The sequence below is a fragment of the Pyrus communis genome, chromosome 1, assembly GCF_041283825.1.
Source record: "Pyrus communis isolate YQ-2024b chromosome 1, ASM4128382v1, whole genome shotgun sequence".
NCBI classification, from domain to species: domain Eukaryota; kingdom Viridiplantae; phylum Streptophyta; class Magnoliopsida; order Rosales; family Rosaceae; genus Pyrus; species Pyrus communis.
In genome coordinates, this window is record NC_142565.1 from 10,688,010 (window position 1) to 10,704,597 (window position 16,588).

The 16,588-nt window shown below is 35.9% G+C and overlaps 2 protein-coding genes across 2 annotated transcripts; one reads left to right on the forward strand and one right to left on the reverse strand.

Moving 5' to 3' along the window:
- Positions 1-2,710: 2,710 nt before the first annotated feature.
- LOC137720437 (PIN domain-like family protein) lies at positions 2,711-5,481 on the forward strand. The gene is made up of 9 exons (XM_068459504.2): positions 2,711-2,983; positions 3,088-3,153; positions 3,243-3,348; positions 3,595-3,637; positions 3,801-3,873; positions 4,149-4,236; positions 4,765-4,821; positions 4,904-4,982; positions 5,215-5,481. The coding sequence occupies exons 1-9, from the start codon at positions 2,913-2,915 to the stop codon at positions 5,226-5,228; spliced, it is 597 nt and encodes a 198-aa protein (XP_068315605.2). The 5' UTR covers positions 2,711-2,912; the 3' UTR covers positions 5,229-5,481.
- Positions 5,482-7,557: 2,076 nt separating this feature from the next.
- LOC137720870 (uncharacterized) lies at positions 7,558-15,534 on the reverse strand. The gene is made up of 14 exons (XM_068459981.2): positions 14,762-15,534; positions 14,456-14,542; positions 14,084-14,193; positions 13,531-13,581; positions 13,170-13,341; positions 12,039-12,356; positions 11,731-11,934; positions 10,600-11,085; positions 10,256-10,465; positions 9,874-10,059; positions 8,851-9,014; positions 8,577-8,729; positions 8,394-8,472; positions 7,558-8,305 (listed from the first exon to the last, which is right to left on the reverse strand). Exons 1-14 carry the CDS (start codon positions 15,197-15,199, stop codon positions 7,862-7,864), a joined length of 3,102 nt encoding a protein of 1,033 aa, XP_068316082.2. The 5' UTR covers positions 15,200-15,534; the 3' UTR covers positions 7,558-7,861.
- Between the last annotated feature and the right edge of the window lie 1,054 nt (positions 15,535-16,588).

Below are 16,588 nucleotides of genomic sequence, written 5' to 3' on the forward strand. Positions count from 1 at the left end.
CTTTGTACCTGGGTCCAGTCCGGTCCCTCCAAAATTGGGCCTAGCTCAGCCCATGCCCACCCCTAGTTTATTCGTGTATGATAATTTTTTGTCTATAGAGATTGACAAGTACGTATTTTTAAATCTATGATTTGTGTACTTATATAAAGATACATGGAGTAAAGTTTGCTTACCGAAATTGTGAGCCTATGTTTATGCCCTTATACTTCCATACATATGCCTATGCATGTATGTTTATGCCCTTATACTTCCGTACCTATGCCTATGCACTTATACTTCCGAACCTATGCCTATGCACTTATACTTCCGAACCTATGCTTATGCACTTATACTTCCGTACCCATGTATAGCACTTTGTTAATGTACTTATAATTTTTATGGGTGTTCTTTTTTCTTATGGAGATGGGAATTGTGTTAGTGATGGTGTTTTGCTTTTCTTTTGTAATGTATTTTTGTCATTTCTTTCACGTTTATATTCACAATTAATCAATATAAAAAATTTCATTTATTTTCTTGTACCTATTAGTACTTTCCAAAAATTTTAAAATTGTAGAATTTTGATTTTAAGTGTATTAATGGGTGATTTGAGTGTGAACGTCAATTTCCAATTTTTAGTCTTAATTATGAATTGAATAGGAAAATGTGGATGGCAAGTTTGTAAATAGTATACGTGGTAGAGGCAATTAAATATGACATGGTGTTAAGATTTTAAAATAGGAACTTAAATTGGATAGAGAAAACCATGCAGGTTATAATCTAAAAGTAATCTTAGTCCTAAAATCTAAAAGCCCTATAATTAATATAGTTTGTAATCTGAATTACTGAAGTTTTTACCATTAGTGTTTGATGATTTATTTTGTTTACAAAAAGTAAAAATTCCATGCATGAATGGCCCATTGAATTCAACCTTATGGAGATACATGCAATTAAAAAAACATTTCTAAGCTTCGGCTATATATAATAGTAGATTTGGAGAAAACTAATATCCAGAAATAAGTTTTATATAGCGCACAACAAGTCTACAACTATTGTACTTGGTTTGCTCTAGCCATCAACAAATTGAAGAAATATGGAGAAAGGTTCAGTGAAGTTAGCTTTCCTCATCGTGCTCTTGCTTGTTGCATCTTCTGGTAAAATACTTGTCTCTCAATCAACACACACACACACACACACGCACACACACACGCACACACACATAACCGGACCCTCGATGCAAGAGTGCTGGAGACTGCGTAATTGGCCTCTGTCAATGCATTAATGGCTTTTGTAGGTGTCCTCCTGTGGAAGAAGACATGGAGTCCATTTCCAAAGACTTCTCTAAACTCTCGCAATCATAGAAGGAAATTCCTAATTAAAAGTCTTAGTTCTCGCACTAATGTTGTTAAAATATTTGTGCAGCAACTAAATTCCATTTCCAAAGACTTCTCTAAATTCTCGCAATCACAGAAGGAAATTCCTAATTAAAAGTCTTAGTTCTCGTACTAATGTTGTTAAAATATTTGTGCTGCAACTAAATACATGAGTTGTATGTACCTGCGATAAACTTATGAATAAAATGATATATTTATGAATAAGTTATATAGATTTTTATTTTTCAAAACCAGATAATTAAAATAAATGTTATAACAGAACAATATATGTGATTATTTTCATAACCAGGATCTAGTCCATTGGAGGTTTAGCAGACGCCATGCAATGCAATGCTGGATATGTAATTGTTGCCGAACGGGTTGGGTATCAAGCCAAGCCTAGCCAGCCCAACGCCCTTTCGGCCTGGTGAGCTCCACTTAATTTTAGCTTAGATTTCAATTGGAGATGATCTTTAGCCCTTTGATAAGAGATGACCTTAGAAATGTCCAATAGAGAAGGTTAAAGGTCTAAAAAACTTAGAAATGGTCTGATTTGCCCACAAATCCAGCTCCAATGGATGGCTGGCATATACACTATGGAGCCATCCTGATTATTATTCAGCCAAAGGGCCAACTGGCTAACCAATTATAGCCCTCTTCTTAGCCTCTGTTTTTGGACTCAGCTTCTTTGGTGCAATAATTGATTCAAATTCAACAGCTAGATTTAAAAATATCAAATGGTAGTTTAATTAAATTAACCATTAAATTTGAAGTATAAACTTAAAACTAATAAATTATTAATGGTCCACTTTAGTTGGAGATGGTATATGAGTGACCTAACATTGTTCATTTAAAAATAATTTCTTAAAAGACTATAATTTTGAACGACGCTATGTGTGAAGATGGTCTTATACACAGAAAGGCGTGACTCGTCTTTAAGACCAAATGATCAAAACTCTCAAAACATAACTCACAATTGAAGCCCAAGCCCACATTTTTCTTAGCCTCTTTTTTTTGGCTCAACTTCTTTGGTGCAATAATTGATTCAAATTCAACGGCTAGATTTAAAAACATCAAACGGTAATTTAATTAAATTAACCAATAAATTTGAAGTATAAACTTAAAATTAATAAATTATTGATGGTCCACTTTAGTTGAAGGTGGTATATGAGTGATCTAACATTGTTCATTTAAAAATAATTTCTTATTAGGCTATAATTTTGAACCAAGATATGTTTAAAGATGGTCTTATACAAAGAAAGACGTGACTCGTCTTTAAGACCAAACGATCAAAACTCCCAAATCATAACTCACCACTGAAGCCCAAGCCCACATTAGCGTCTTAGGTCTAAACCCACGGTAGGCTTGGGGACAAGCGAGTGTTTCGTTTCGTCTCGTCGTCGTCTCCTTATTTCTCCCTCCCTGACTAACCGACTGCAGATTGAGCTGCCTCTATTCGTCGCTTTTAGTAGGGTTTATTCAGAGAACACTATAAAAATAGGGTTTAGGGTTTTTGCGCAAATCCCAAATCTGTAAACTTTGGTTGTCTCTGTGATTCGGAATATGGGGAGAGCTAAAAAAGGCCCGAAATTTGCAGTCATGAAGAAGGTGGTCACCTCCAAAGCAATTAAAAGGTAAAAACTTTTCATAGTTTATTTCTTATTTGTGTTTATTTCTTCAATTTTCTGCATAAAAAGTTGGGATTTTGTTCGATTTTTGCTATGTGTTTTGAATTCAGCTACAAAGAGGCGGTTTTGAATCCGAACAAGAAGGACCTCACGAAAGAAAAGCTACCCAGAAACGTGTAAGTTTTTCTTTGAGTTTAATGTTTATTTTAATTCTTTAATTAGAGGTTTAGTGGTTTAGCATAATTAGTTTGGTCTTGTGATTTAGGCCGAATGTTTCTTCTGCGCTGTTCTTTAAACACAACACTGCTTTGGGACCGCCTTACCGGGTTTTGGTTGATACCAACTTCATCAATTTCTCTATCCAGAATAAGGTTAGTGTTTAAATGCTAATTGTTGACATTATACATCTCATCGTTTTACTAAAATTATGTTTTGATTTGCAACGGAAGTTTTTCTATACATCTGCGTGTTTATGGTTGAAAATATTGATACATGGTGGACTTTTTCAGTAAGTTTAATCACATTTTGCTCTTTTGATGAGCTAAAGGTATCGGTTAGAACTTAGAAATTATCTGTAGTGGTCATAGTTGACTGTTTTTCTCCTTTACTTTGTGCAGTTGGATTTGGAGAAAGGAATGATGGATTGCCTGTACGCAAAGTGTGAGTCTTAAATCACTCGTTTATTGACTTGTATAAATTTTCAGTCTCCCCGGAGAAATTGGTTTCGAATGCTGATTTTCATTACGAGAAATCTGTACCACGTCTGGATTGCAAATGCTGCTCTATTGGTAGCTTACTATCTGTTTCTCTTTTGAATTGGCAGGCACTCCTTGTATCACGGATTGTGTAATGGCAGAGCTTGAGAAGTTAGGTCAGAAATATCGTGTGGCTCTGAGGTATGTTCTGAACTTTGGTACCTCCTTTATTTCATTGTTAGAAGGTTTGAAGTTGTTGGATGTGCATATGCATGAGCTGTACTAATATCTATGTTCATTGTCCTGTTACTCATTTTATACTATTTCGTTTTACATTTTCTAATTATTCGATTTTGATTTTTTTTCCCGTTTGTCAGGTTCTAAGATAACTGATATATTATGTAGCATTAATAATTTATGCTCTTCAGTTCTCCAAAAGATTGCGTTACTAACAAAAAATTATTCTGTTCTGACAGGATTGCCAAGGATCCTCGTTTTGAGAGACTACTCTGCACTCATAAAGGAACCTATGCTGATGACTGTATTGTTGAAAGAGTTACCCAGGTACAATTTACACTCAGTAACTGCACTTTCCTGTTTTGCTCTTTGGAGTCTTTTACCCCTCTTTCCAGTCAGGAATTGGGGGAGTTGGGATGTGGTGAAGTAGAGTCTTTAAGGCTATCATGTTGTATTATAGTCAGTATATAAATAGTTGCTATCTAAAATATATTGGTTTAACTTTTCTTGATTTATCCCTATGAAAGTTGCCGTAGCTCAACTTTCAGCAATTTCTTCTTTCTTGGATTGTAAAACGGTATATTGAAAGTTAGATGGCTTTCGAAACAAAAAATGCATATTTTCTCTTCTGAAGCAGTTCGATAAAGACTATATTTTTGGATTTCAAAGTTACACTTTGCATAGGCTGAATGTGCATCATTTGATTGTCTGTTCTGTCTATTCTTTCTTCTTGTTAACAGTCTGGATAAATTTACTGGCCAGATTGTGGTCTTTTGTTGATTCCAGTTGCAGCTTATCAAAATTTTCTGATGCATTCTCATGACTGACATTGACTGACCTTGTTGTTGGGTACAGCACAAATGCTACATTGTTGCTACATGCGATCGAGATTTAAAGCGAAGGATCCGAAAGGTGGAATAACAATTTAGAACCATTTTAAGCGACGCTACGACTTTAATGTAACAACTCCATAACTTTGCTTGTTTAAGTGTAGGTCCCTGGTGTGCCAATCATGTACATCACTCAACACAAGTATTCAATTGAGCGGTTGCCAGAAGCAACCATAGGTGGAGGTAGGCTTAGATACCCAAAACTCACATAAGTATTGTTAATTGCCAAATGCTGTTTTATTGCAAGGTTTTTAACCAGATTGAATTGTTCGGAAAGTTTATGGGCTTGTGCTATTATTTATTAATGTCGACACTGAAGTGTTTTTAGAACAAATCTAATGTGAATCTTATGGCCGGTTTTTCGAAATGTAACTAGTTTACTTGAGGTAACATAAAACATTTTGTTTTGTTGCAGCTCCAAGATTTTGATGATTGGCGTGTGACCTCTACAAAGCAAAGGCTAGTTCGACTCCGATTCTGAAGAATGCAGTTCATCAAGGCTGAATTGTGCACTTTTGGGTTAGGTGAATTTCTTCATAGGAACTTGTAAACGTTTCTAACGTTTCTTTATTACAGTTATAAGAGAAGAAATCGAAGTGCACTTGTAGCAGTGTTTAGTGTTATGATTTTACGTGTGAAACTCTGAACTGTAGTAATTATATCCGTTTTTCGATTTGTCTAATGCAAGTGTGCAGCCACGTGTTCAGTTCTATAGGGTTTAATCAACTCAAAACTCACCAGACAGGAAACAAATAGCATAACCATGATGCATCCCACAACAAAAACAGGGTTTATTACATAATTTTAAGACACCTTTCTGTAAATATGGTTTGACAAGAACGGCCTTTATGAAGTTGCGTACTTCAAATGCCGGAGAATGGTTGGTGTAACCGGTAATGCAGTAGATATGAAAAGACTTGTAGAGCTCAAATTTTGGAGGATTAGTGCTTTTCAGCAACGAGAGTTAAAAAACTATTTGAGGGGCCGAGATCTGAGTGGAAAGTAGGGGTGGGCACGATGCAGTTCAGCCCTCAAACTAGCATCAAAATAAGAAAATATCAATGGTTCGATTTGGTGCTGTTCTGCTTAAATTTATTACTAAAACCATACCGGTGGTTTCAACTTATGTCAGTGTACAATTTGGAATAGCAAATCATTTGAATAGCAAATCAAGTTTTCTTGTTTTTTCCATGCTTGCGTTCAAATACGTCTTCTAAAATGGTTATACAAAGTTAAAAACAAATTAATTCTTTTCAAATACTAAATCAAAATGCAAATGTCCTTGCAATAAAAAAAAAAGCACAATTCAAAATGCAAATGCCCATTGCTACCTACTTATGGAAAGTTGGATCTGCTGCTGCTAAACAGTGAATACAATGCGGCTCCTTCGTTTTGAATCAAGCAAATTGAACCATAAATTCCATCAGATTTTGCCGAATATAATTGGTTTTGACCACTCATCTGATGACACGCATATTTTTTGGGTCAACACGGTTTTTTACGTGTGTTTATCATCTATTGGCGAAGTGTATACAATTCATTGTGGTTTGTTTGTGACAAAATGGCAGACGAACTGGACAAGTAGGTGAGAAAATTCATAGTGCTGCGCTACTGGTGAATCTCTCACACCGGATGGGACCAAAATATAGGAGGTCCCATGCATATGTGAGACTTACGGATGACGCAGTTAAAGTGTAACTATCCAAATTTTGTCAAGACTAGTGGAACCCTGATAACTTAGGAAACCATCATAAGTTGCAAGTTAGTGAATTATTGTGTGTTGTAATCTAATAATTTCAAGATAATAAATTACTAAGTCAAGTTAATACATCCCTACTTGTATTGTCAAAACTTTGATTTGTTCGTCACTTGTTGCCCCAGCTTGTAATTTACTTGTCAATATACATCTCTTTGTAGCGTGATTGAGATGAAATGATAAACGAACTGAGACAGCATAATTCATATTCAATCAAAACAAAAGGGGTAAAAACGGGTCAATAACAAGTATGCAAATAATAGTATAGCACATTTTAATTTGTTTTATTATTTAACCAAACACATTATCCTAACAAACTATTAAAACTTTGTCTTCCGAACCAACATTTATTCAGAGTTTGAACTACATTGCAGCTCTGGTTTTAGTGTAATTATTGAACTACAAAATTGTGGCAACTATTCGACAATATATAGGGAAACGGTAAACACACGTCAATTTTAGTTTCTCACACATCTCTGTTTAATTCATTATGTTATTTTCATTTGATTTAATTCAATACAGTGGCTAGAAATAGAGAGAGGTGTGAGAAGCTTGTGGGATGCAATGCACAGTAAGGGTGCCGGTTTTAGGTTTTGTGAGCTTTATACAAGTACGCTCAATTTTAGTGATATGAGTTGGTTGTATTGCGCGACTTTTGTCCGTTTTAGTTTTGTCATTTCATACTCCGTTGATTTGATTACAAGAAATAATGGCATGCATACAAATGAAGTCTGAGACATGAGTGAGAGCTTGAGACATGCATACAAAAGATGTGCTTGAAGTATCTTTCACGTCGCAAGTAGGTCTTTACCACAATGGTAGAAAAATGTTAAGCCCTTACATAACATGAGTTCAAATTCCGTAAATGACTAATCTATCATTTAATCTAACAAAATTTATCATTTCGCCCAAACAAAAAAAAAAAAAAAAAATCATATACATACATCTCTCGTGTCGAAAATTTGAGGTCACATTCACAAGCTCCGAAAATTGCATCGGAAATAATCAAAAATTCGACTTCACCCTTGTCGTATTTACCGTTCTTGTTAAAAATGTACCGAGAATGAACAAATGGGATTTAGAGAAAGAAATGCAAAGTAATACTTTTACAAATTTACCACCACTCGTCGACACTAATGACCAGAAGAAAGGGTGCATTTTCATTTTTACATACAAAACCTCATACAGATTACAACTAAGTACACCCTTCCTCACAAAAATTAAAACTAGAGGCAACGAAAAAAAGAATAATCAAATTGAGCTTCTACTTCCAGAGTTCCTAATCCGTAAAAATCAAATACAACTATCAAATCCTCGTAACAATTGTTATGTTCGTACTATCTGTGGCTTCTGGTGGGGGTTTTACATACCTCCCGATTGCTTTTTGGTGAGTTCGCCTCCTTATTCTGTTTATTTTTTCCTTACTTTTCTTCCTCCTATTCTCTTTCTCCTTATGCCGTAAATGTCTCTCTTTTTCATACATACCTTGCCAGAAGACCTCGCCTGTTGATGGCCACAACCACCGCCTTCTGGGGTGCTCAAGATCTGATTCCTCGGCCAAGTCCTCGTCCATGCTCTTTAGGGTGGAGTATGAGAACCATTTGATCCACATATGACCTTTCCTGCTCTTAAACCCATGTTGTTCCTGCATCACACCAGTCTCAGGGTGCACATATATCATCCGCCTCGCACTGTGGTACGCCCAAACATTTATGAGTAATTCAAGAAGCCGTGAATAGCAATGTTTGTCCTATAATTTGCAGATGCACACATAAGTACAATACAGAAAAACAAAATTTTATCAGTAGAAGAAAATTATTCAAGTACAAGCAAATTACTTTTGACAAACTCAAATAACAGCGGCCACTTGAATGGTGTTCATCATACATTTGTGCATCCATTGCATCTACAAACATTCTGCACACCCAGAAGTTCATGTTAACATTTAAAGAATAGCTTTCACATTAGATTGTATGGTACATCATTTCTGAATAGATGCCAACAAGTGCAATATTTCTTACCTAGAAAACATTACAAACTCTAGGAAGGACTTCGTTGGCAAAGCCCAGCTATGCATGACAGACCACGTGTCCCCATCCACAGGCATGGGCGGTATAAATTCCAAATTGTACTTTACGCCATACATCCTTTTAAGAGCCTCCGAAAAAGCGAACCTTCAATTTACCATGTGGAAAAATTAAGTCAAAAGAGTCTCTAACTCACATTTGAGAAAGAAAGGGAAGGTTCTGCGGAAGTATTAATGACAAGAATCAAATAAAGGATCACCAGTCTTACTTGCAATTTCCAGCATTTATACCATCACAGAATGACCAAAAATCTTGTTTCAGAGGATTTCGTGGATCATCATCCATGCGTGCCCAAAAGTAGAGTGCGTCTCCATGCCTTCGTGTTTGAATAGATTCTAACAATTCATTTTCAGCTATTCCAGATAACGAAGCCTGCTCCAGTCCCCATTCCCCATGTTAGATATAAAGGATCATATATAAAAGAAAAGGCAGAAAGATGAAAAGAATTCATTTTTTTGTTTAGTCGCTTTCCATTCTCCTTTTCATTTGGAGACTGAGATCCAAGAATACCCCAAAAGTGGTTATACTAGCCACAACTATTCAGTGCACACACTGCTTAATTTATTTATCAGAAGAGAACGTTATCATACAATTCATTTGTTGTTACTTTCCTTCTTTGTGGATTTTATCTTAAAGCGACGTGACTTGTATAACATTTGTAAGTGCAAGTAGCAACATTAGTCATTGACATGACGAGATGAAATACCCTAGGCTTCCTAGCCCATCATACATTTGCAACTGTTTTGCATACACATGATGCCTATTGTTATTAACAGTGTACATATGCAATCATCTTTTAATGCCCCCGCTAGACAGTTCATTCAATTAAGTCAATGCGTGTACTCAATCATGTTGCAACACTTTTATTGCTTAAACACAGAATGAGATTGGAAAACATATTTTGAAACTTGCTAGATGGCTAAGATACTGTTATCATATGATACCTCTTCTGCTCTGAAAAAGCAAAACTAAAAAGGAATACGAAACCTAGATCTTTTACTGGTTCCAAGGCCTTTTGACAAAGCAAATACGGCCTTCCAACATGCCACGAGTATAAACTGCTATGGTTCACTATGAAACTTCCGACAAGATCAAGAGGACAAGATAAAGATATAGATATGGGTATTTCCAGATGCTAGGAAGCTTGCTGAAATCATGTGTACAAATGTAAGGCAATCAATACATAAACATCAGGAAGATGTGTACACAGAGACAGAGAGAGATCCAATACCTTCCTCGCTGTTATTCTCCATGACTGAAACCCTATCCATGCGTTCTTATGTATACGGTCAATTCGGTTTGCAATGGCAAAGAATGCTCCATGTTCACCAAGTACATCTCGATAATAAGGGTTGTTAAGAAGTGGAAGACGAGAAGGTGCTTCAACATCATCAGCCCTAGGTCTTCGACCTTTGGACTACAAGAATTTAGTTTATGCAACAGTCAGAGGAAAATCTAAAACAAACAATCCCTGCTAAATTGACAGCAAGAGATCTGACAACAAAGTGGCAACACAGGTTGTGACAGAACAATCATAATGGACATACGCATCCAAATAATGTTCAACTAAGTCTCTAAAATGAATACAAGAAATGACAAATTGGAGAGCTTACCAGCCCAATTCCACGATAAAGAGATCTTAGGTGTAAGAAAGGCCAGGTTCCCTCACCAATGTAAGGTTCATATATACACAATGGTTGGCCTGTCCTTTCAAGTTCCCCTTCATCCCTTTCATGCAAATCATTCTTGGAGCGATCAGTTCTTTTGGCATTTCGATACACTTCCTCCCATGTTCCATGCGATTGATCACTTCTATCCTTTAACTGCACAAAATTTCAAACTGTGGGTACCATATATAAATGGGCAAAGCTCCAAAAGCAAATAAAGGAGGCCCACGAATCGGTTCAATACAGTAAGGGGAAGAAAAAAAAAAATTACTGCACACAACAGCCCTTACCATTTCTTCCTCTCTTCTTCTCTTGATACTAACCATCTGAATGTATTTTTCTTCCTCCCATATACTATATATAAATGAATAATTGGTTGCAGAGGTGGCATTCAACCTCTCTTCTTGAGTACGATTGTACTGCTCCTCGAAATCATCCAAAAATGCATTACTTCTCAAATTTCTATTTAAGTATGTTGAATTTGATACTGCTTCAAATAAGTGCCATTGCCATCTTTCTTTCAATTTGGGAGGGATTTTTGCGACATCCCTGGGCGGTGCAACTTCTGACGGAAGCATGAGAACATTTTCGAGAAGTGAAGCATATCCTTCGACAGTTCCAGACACCATTAGGCTTTTTGCAGTACCTCTCCCTATCGAGGCAATACTGTGAGCTAGAGGTGATAACTTTCCCTTTGAAATGACTTGCAGAAGGATTTGCGAAAGAGCCCCGATACTTTCCTTCGGGAAAAGGTAGCCATTCACTCTATTATCAACCTGATTGTTAATACCATTACAATTAGTAGTCCTCTTCGGAAAAAAAATTATGCAACAATTTAACAATCCAAAATTCAACTAAAAGGAATCATTATGTAGGTTCACATCATGGTGTTTGAGATGCATTGTAAGCAATCATCATTACATGGCAACACATTTTATGCTCCACATTTCAGCAAATCCCTGCCAATAGATTCTACATGGGCAAATTCTACAGTCTCCAGATAAGCTTAGCCACTTAACATTATTATAAGTGACAGTGGATTTTGTATGCCGATCATGGTGTTTGAGCTTGCCCCTTTTTAATTTTGTATGCCAGATAGGGGACAAATTTGTGAGACTTTAAAACCAACATGTCGAATTAAGGGGCAATGTGTCCAGATAAAAGAAAAATAAAGAGGATGTTGACATAGTTGAGTGGAAAAAAGATAAATACAGAGTAATGCATGATGAGCATAGAAAGATTAACAGTGAAGGATCTGTATTGAACACCATCCCAAGCACTTGTTCCTGATTTAGTTTCAGTTCAACTTAGAATTCATGGTTATGACTGCTTAATTATAAATTTTTCGTTAAGATATAATGTTTGATCATTTCAAGACATACGAGTTTGTAGGGTCAAGAAAAAAGTATTAAGAAACATACATATTTCCTGATCATGGAGAGATCTGGGGCAACAATTGGTTTCTCAAGGCACATCGCTTTGACTAAAATGTCTGGAAATGATTGCTCTTCAAGGAAGGATCCATATATCACAACATCAGACATACTGAGAACGTTGTCTGCATCCATATCAACAGCTACATGTTTCACAATGCCACTTGGGTACTTCAAACTGTGAGCAATGGCCTAAGACCAGATCAACCAAAAAGAAGCATAAATAACATATCCTCAAGCTTCCTAGAAAAAATTATCTATCTCCAAACAGTTTGAAGCAGAGTTCAGTTACACACCTCAACGACCAAACTATAGTTACTTGCTGAGTCTCCATTCAAAACAATGATTTTGAGATGAGAATAAGAATTGTTAACCAATGAGGAATCCTCCAAAAGCGGTAATACAGCCCGTAGAACAATGGAATGTTCCAGCCACAAGCCCCTATACAAAAATTGGCTTCCCACGATTGTAATTACAACGTCTTCAGACTCAAAACCCATCTTGGCACGCAGATTATTTTTGTCTGAGTCCATTAGAGAATCTGCCTTGCAAGCTTCGGCAGGAGAACCCGGAATAACAAAAAAGTTTCCAGCATCAAATACCGAGTAAATCATCTGTGAAAGTAAAGAAACCAATCAAACTTCTAGAAATTTGGACAATCCAAAACTAATGATGGCATTGGTAATAAGTCAGATGAGAGACCTTATTAAGTATTGCAAAAGAAAGGGCCCGCTGATAGAGCTGGGCGGGGAGGCGTCATAATTGTCTAACACTATCACATCTACGATTTTTAAATGATTGGTTCATTGAATGATGGTTACCACTCAATAATAAGTGCTTGTTTATTTGTACTGCATTCCCTAACTGATAAGACATCTGACCTTGACACTGAGAATGTAGTATGGTGTGTAACTTCATTTATTTTAGTAAATTGTTCACTCCCTTGAGGTTAAGCCAAATGACAAGACGTATATGAAGTCTAGGAGGAATACACTCCACCCCTTTTTACTACAATTATGTTAACAGCAGTCTTTTATAGATGTTGACCCAAAAAAGTCCTCTATAGATGTTTACGTTGGTTGGGAATGTGATTTACTCCTTTTCCTTCTTCCCTAAAACAAACAGATGGACCATGAAGCAGACCAAATGGACACAGTAAATCATGATTCACGCGTATGATAACGTGATAGAATGAGATGTAAGAAGTTAACTGGTTCTATAAAGTTAAACACTTGTCTGCTAAATTATGGCCTATGGGGTTGAGCCCACAAAATGGCAAAATAAAGGCCAGTAATGACCACTCAGGTGTCCCAGAAGAACCATGGAGGAGTATAGACACAACCTCTTCATGTGTATGATCTGGTAATATAATGATAATCAACAATTTAACAAGTGCTATAAAATCACACTTGTCAAATAAATCTTACCGGCAGAAAATGATTTGGGAAGACAACAACAGTAGATCGGCTGAAGAGTCTTTTCCAATCATTTAAAAGTTCAATCTGCATATTTGAAGAGTACTTTCTTGATCGAGCAGCAAGTGCTTGTTCATGGATAGTCCATATTATAGGTAAAGACTTGAAAGGCTCCTGCAGAAAACTGCGACAAATAAAATCATTCACGTTGTTTGATAGAGAAGTTTCTGATGGGAAGAACACCAAAGCATCAACTACATTTAAGAAATACACACTAAAGCAAATGGCAGTTTCAATGGAAAAATACATGTTCAAGTGATGTTAATAATTAGGAAGATCATAAAATTTATTGTAACTGAATTACATATCTTACCAAGAAAAGATGCCCTTTGCTTCAAGAGAGTTCACAAGTATGCCGTTATAACTGCAAGACACATGTTTTGATCAGATTCAACCATCAATAGATCTAATTAACTGAACCATGCTCATTAACATTGACTTATTTAACAATGTCAACAAAATCAACCAAATCCAGTCACAAGTCACATAAATTTCCAGGAAATCAAAATGATGTTACATATCCTAACAACGATTCAAATATTCACGGGAATTTGGTAATTCATTCAAACAAAGAGGAATCGTGGTGTGAGCATGGGATTTGGTCCCGATGCAGCATATTAATACTCTCCAAAAGTAAAAAGGATTAAGGATGTTGCATACAAACTATAAAAAAGATGAATATTATAAGAACATGAAGGGCCTTATGTAAAGAAGAGACGCGCATATTAATTTCAATAATGCTTCAAATGGTGTCAATCAAACACAACATATGTGCTAGTCGAAGTGAGAAGATATTCAACAATGTTGCATTGAAACGAAATTGTAAAAAGTCCACAATGCGTTAGACAATTAGCCTGAAGACATACTTTAGCCAGTCTACATTAAGCTCTGGCTGATCAGTGGTTTGGATAATGCTGACCGGAACTCCTAAACCTCTCCAAATGTCATGCACAGGACCATCTTCAAGTGAATAAACCTGCAGCAGTATAAACAACAAGACACAAAACACCATCACATATATCTCCACAATGATACAAAACATTATACTGCCCAGAAAATCTGTATTAAACACAGAATTAGTGTAGATACTTGTAGCGCAAAGACTAATCCATGAGACGTGCATGTCCCTGGTGACAAACTAACAACCAAAGGAATAATAGTAAAACTGGACCACCCATAGAACAGCATATAATCTACGGTATTCTACAATGTTATTGCTAAATTCGAAGTCAAATTACCGAAAGTGTGTATCCAATCTCCTGCAATGCAGCAGCAACAGTCACCATCAGTAATTGTTGTGAATCGACCGACAGATCTGCGAAAACCTTCCAAGTAAAAGAACGAAAGCAGAAGGCCAACAAACGAAAACAATCAGTAAAGAAACAGAGTAGGCAAGCACTAAGTCATACAAAATCCAATAAGTCAACACATCCCAGCATGCAATACATTACAAGTACAAGAAGCCAAACCCAAAATACTAATCCAAAACAAAACACAATATCTGGAAATCAATGAAAAGTTGTCGGAAAAAATCGAATACTTACGATTGCAAGCTGAGGTTTTCTGTACCCAAAACGTTGCTGTCGCGTCCTGTTGAAAGCAGGAGAGAGACTAGCCTCTCTAGCTTCCTTCTGAAATTTCTCCAAAAGCTTTGATGGCTCAAATCTAATGTCTTCCCCAAAATCCAACAACCCCAACTCCTTCAAAAACCTCAAATCCTCCGAACTCCATCCCACATTCTTCTTCAAATCCTCTGACTTTTCGTTTTCAATCACCGAACCAGGCAAGTACATTTGGAACAGCACCACAAAGAACAGAAACACAGCCACAGTGCAAATCCATTGGAGGTAATCCAGCCTCTTCAGGAGCAGAAACCTTGAAAACTTCGATCTGGGTCTCTGCAAAAAAAGGCTTCTGCCGTTCGATGAAGACCGCCCAAGTGGGTCCCTCTTCGACGGGACCCCACTTTCCAACGAACCCATTTCAGCTAGCTTCTCCTTCCCATCGATTCACACTGAAAAGCTTCAAACTTTACACGAATTTCCTTCAAAACCAGATCAACAATCGAAAACCCACATATCTTTTTATGCAAATTCAAGAACCCACAAAGCTTTTTCTGGAAATCGAAAAACCCAGAAAGTTTTCACGGTCGTTCACCGACACAGATATCAATGGCTTGCGCGTGTGTGTTTTCAGATAAGCGTTTTGATTTATCAAAGGAAGCTTGTGAAGTGAGTCAAAGAAAAGTCAGAGATTTTTTGCAATATGCTGAAGAAGCAGTGAAGGTGAGAAATTGGTGTTTGATATTGACGTGGACTATGAAAAGTTAATTTTTTTTTCAGATTTATCGACGAAATATTTGGGGAGAAAAATAAGGGTTTCTTTTGTGATCTAAGAAAGGGATTAGTACTTAACCAAAAAAAAAAGAAAGGGATTAGTACACGACATGGTGTGTCCTAAGAATTTTATTTATTTGTTCTTTCATAAATAGTTTCCCAAATTGATTTAAAATATTACAACTAATGTAAAGATAGCATCTTTGCACCAAGGTTATACAGAATTTTGGAACAAGGAACCTCTTCAGATTTTCTATGTTAGGATCTGTTTATTTTACATTGAACTGCAAGTTTTCGTTAAATATTGTTTATATTTAATTTTAAAAGAAAAAATTCATAATAATTTCTAACTGCATAATATACTATAAATGGATAAAAAGGATCTGGATGAGATCCAAATCAAGAATTTTGAGTATTTTTTTTTTATTGGAGAGAAGAACTTCACATGGATCAAAAGGTTTTTAATTTGTCAGCATTTAATAATATAATCTGCTTGATAATTTTTGTTCTTTGAATACATCAAGTTAATGAAATCTTTTGTGTCATGCTTATTTTGATTTTATCATTATTTTTGTCGTAGTAAAAAGTTTTACATATTTATGTAATTATAAAATCCTTCTGTATGACTAATTTATTCCTTTTTTCGTTTCTTAATATTATCAAAGCTGCTATTCAAGACAATAATAAAATATTATCACTCAGTACTACATTTTGATAATATTATTTTTCAATTATAAGTGAGAGGTTTTAGATTTGAATCTCATGAATAATGAATTTAATACCAAATTAAATTGCTCGTTATGTGATTTAGCAGAACTTTTGCTTCCATTAGTGTAAAATATATAATTGTATTTAAAAATGATAATAATAAAATATTAACAAGAATGGAAAAAGCCATTATAAATTAGATTTATACGACGAGTTGGGGCCCGTTGGGGATGATGCCTTGCAAGCTGTCTGAAGGACATATTATGTATGATATATATACAGGGTAAATTACATTTTACCCCTCAGGTTTGAGGTCGATTTCAATTC

Bases quoted from the DNA above. Each gene is read 5' to 3' on its own strand.
- LOC137720870 (XM_068459981.2), bottom strand. From the start codon at position 15,199: ATGGGTTCGTTGGAAAGTGGGGTCCCGTCGAAGAGGGACCCACTTGGG. The intron at 12,357-13,169 runs GTAAGATTTATT...TTACTTTCACAG, and splicing joins TCCCAAATCATTTTCTGCCG to ATGATTTACTCGGTATTTGA. The intron at 11,935-12,038 runs GTGTGTAACTGA...ATCTGGTCTTAG, and splicing joins ACTATAGTTTGGTCGTTGAG to GCCATTGCTCACAGTTTGAA.
- LOC137720437 (XM_068459504.2), top strand. From the start codon at position 2,913: ATGGGGAGAGCTAAAAAAGGCCCGAAATTTGCAGTCATGAAGAAGGTG. The intron at 3,349-3,594 runs GTTAGTGTTTAA...TACTTTGTGCAG, and splicing joins ATTTCTCTATCCAGAATAAG to TTGGATTTGGAGAAAGGAAT. The intron at 4,237-4,764 runs GTACAATTTACA...TGTTGGGTACAG, and splicing joins TTGTTGAAAGAGTTACCCAG to CACAAATGCTACATTGTTGC.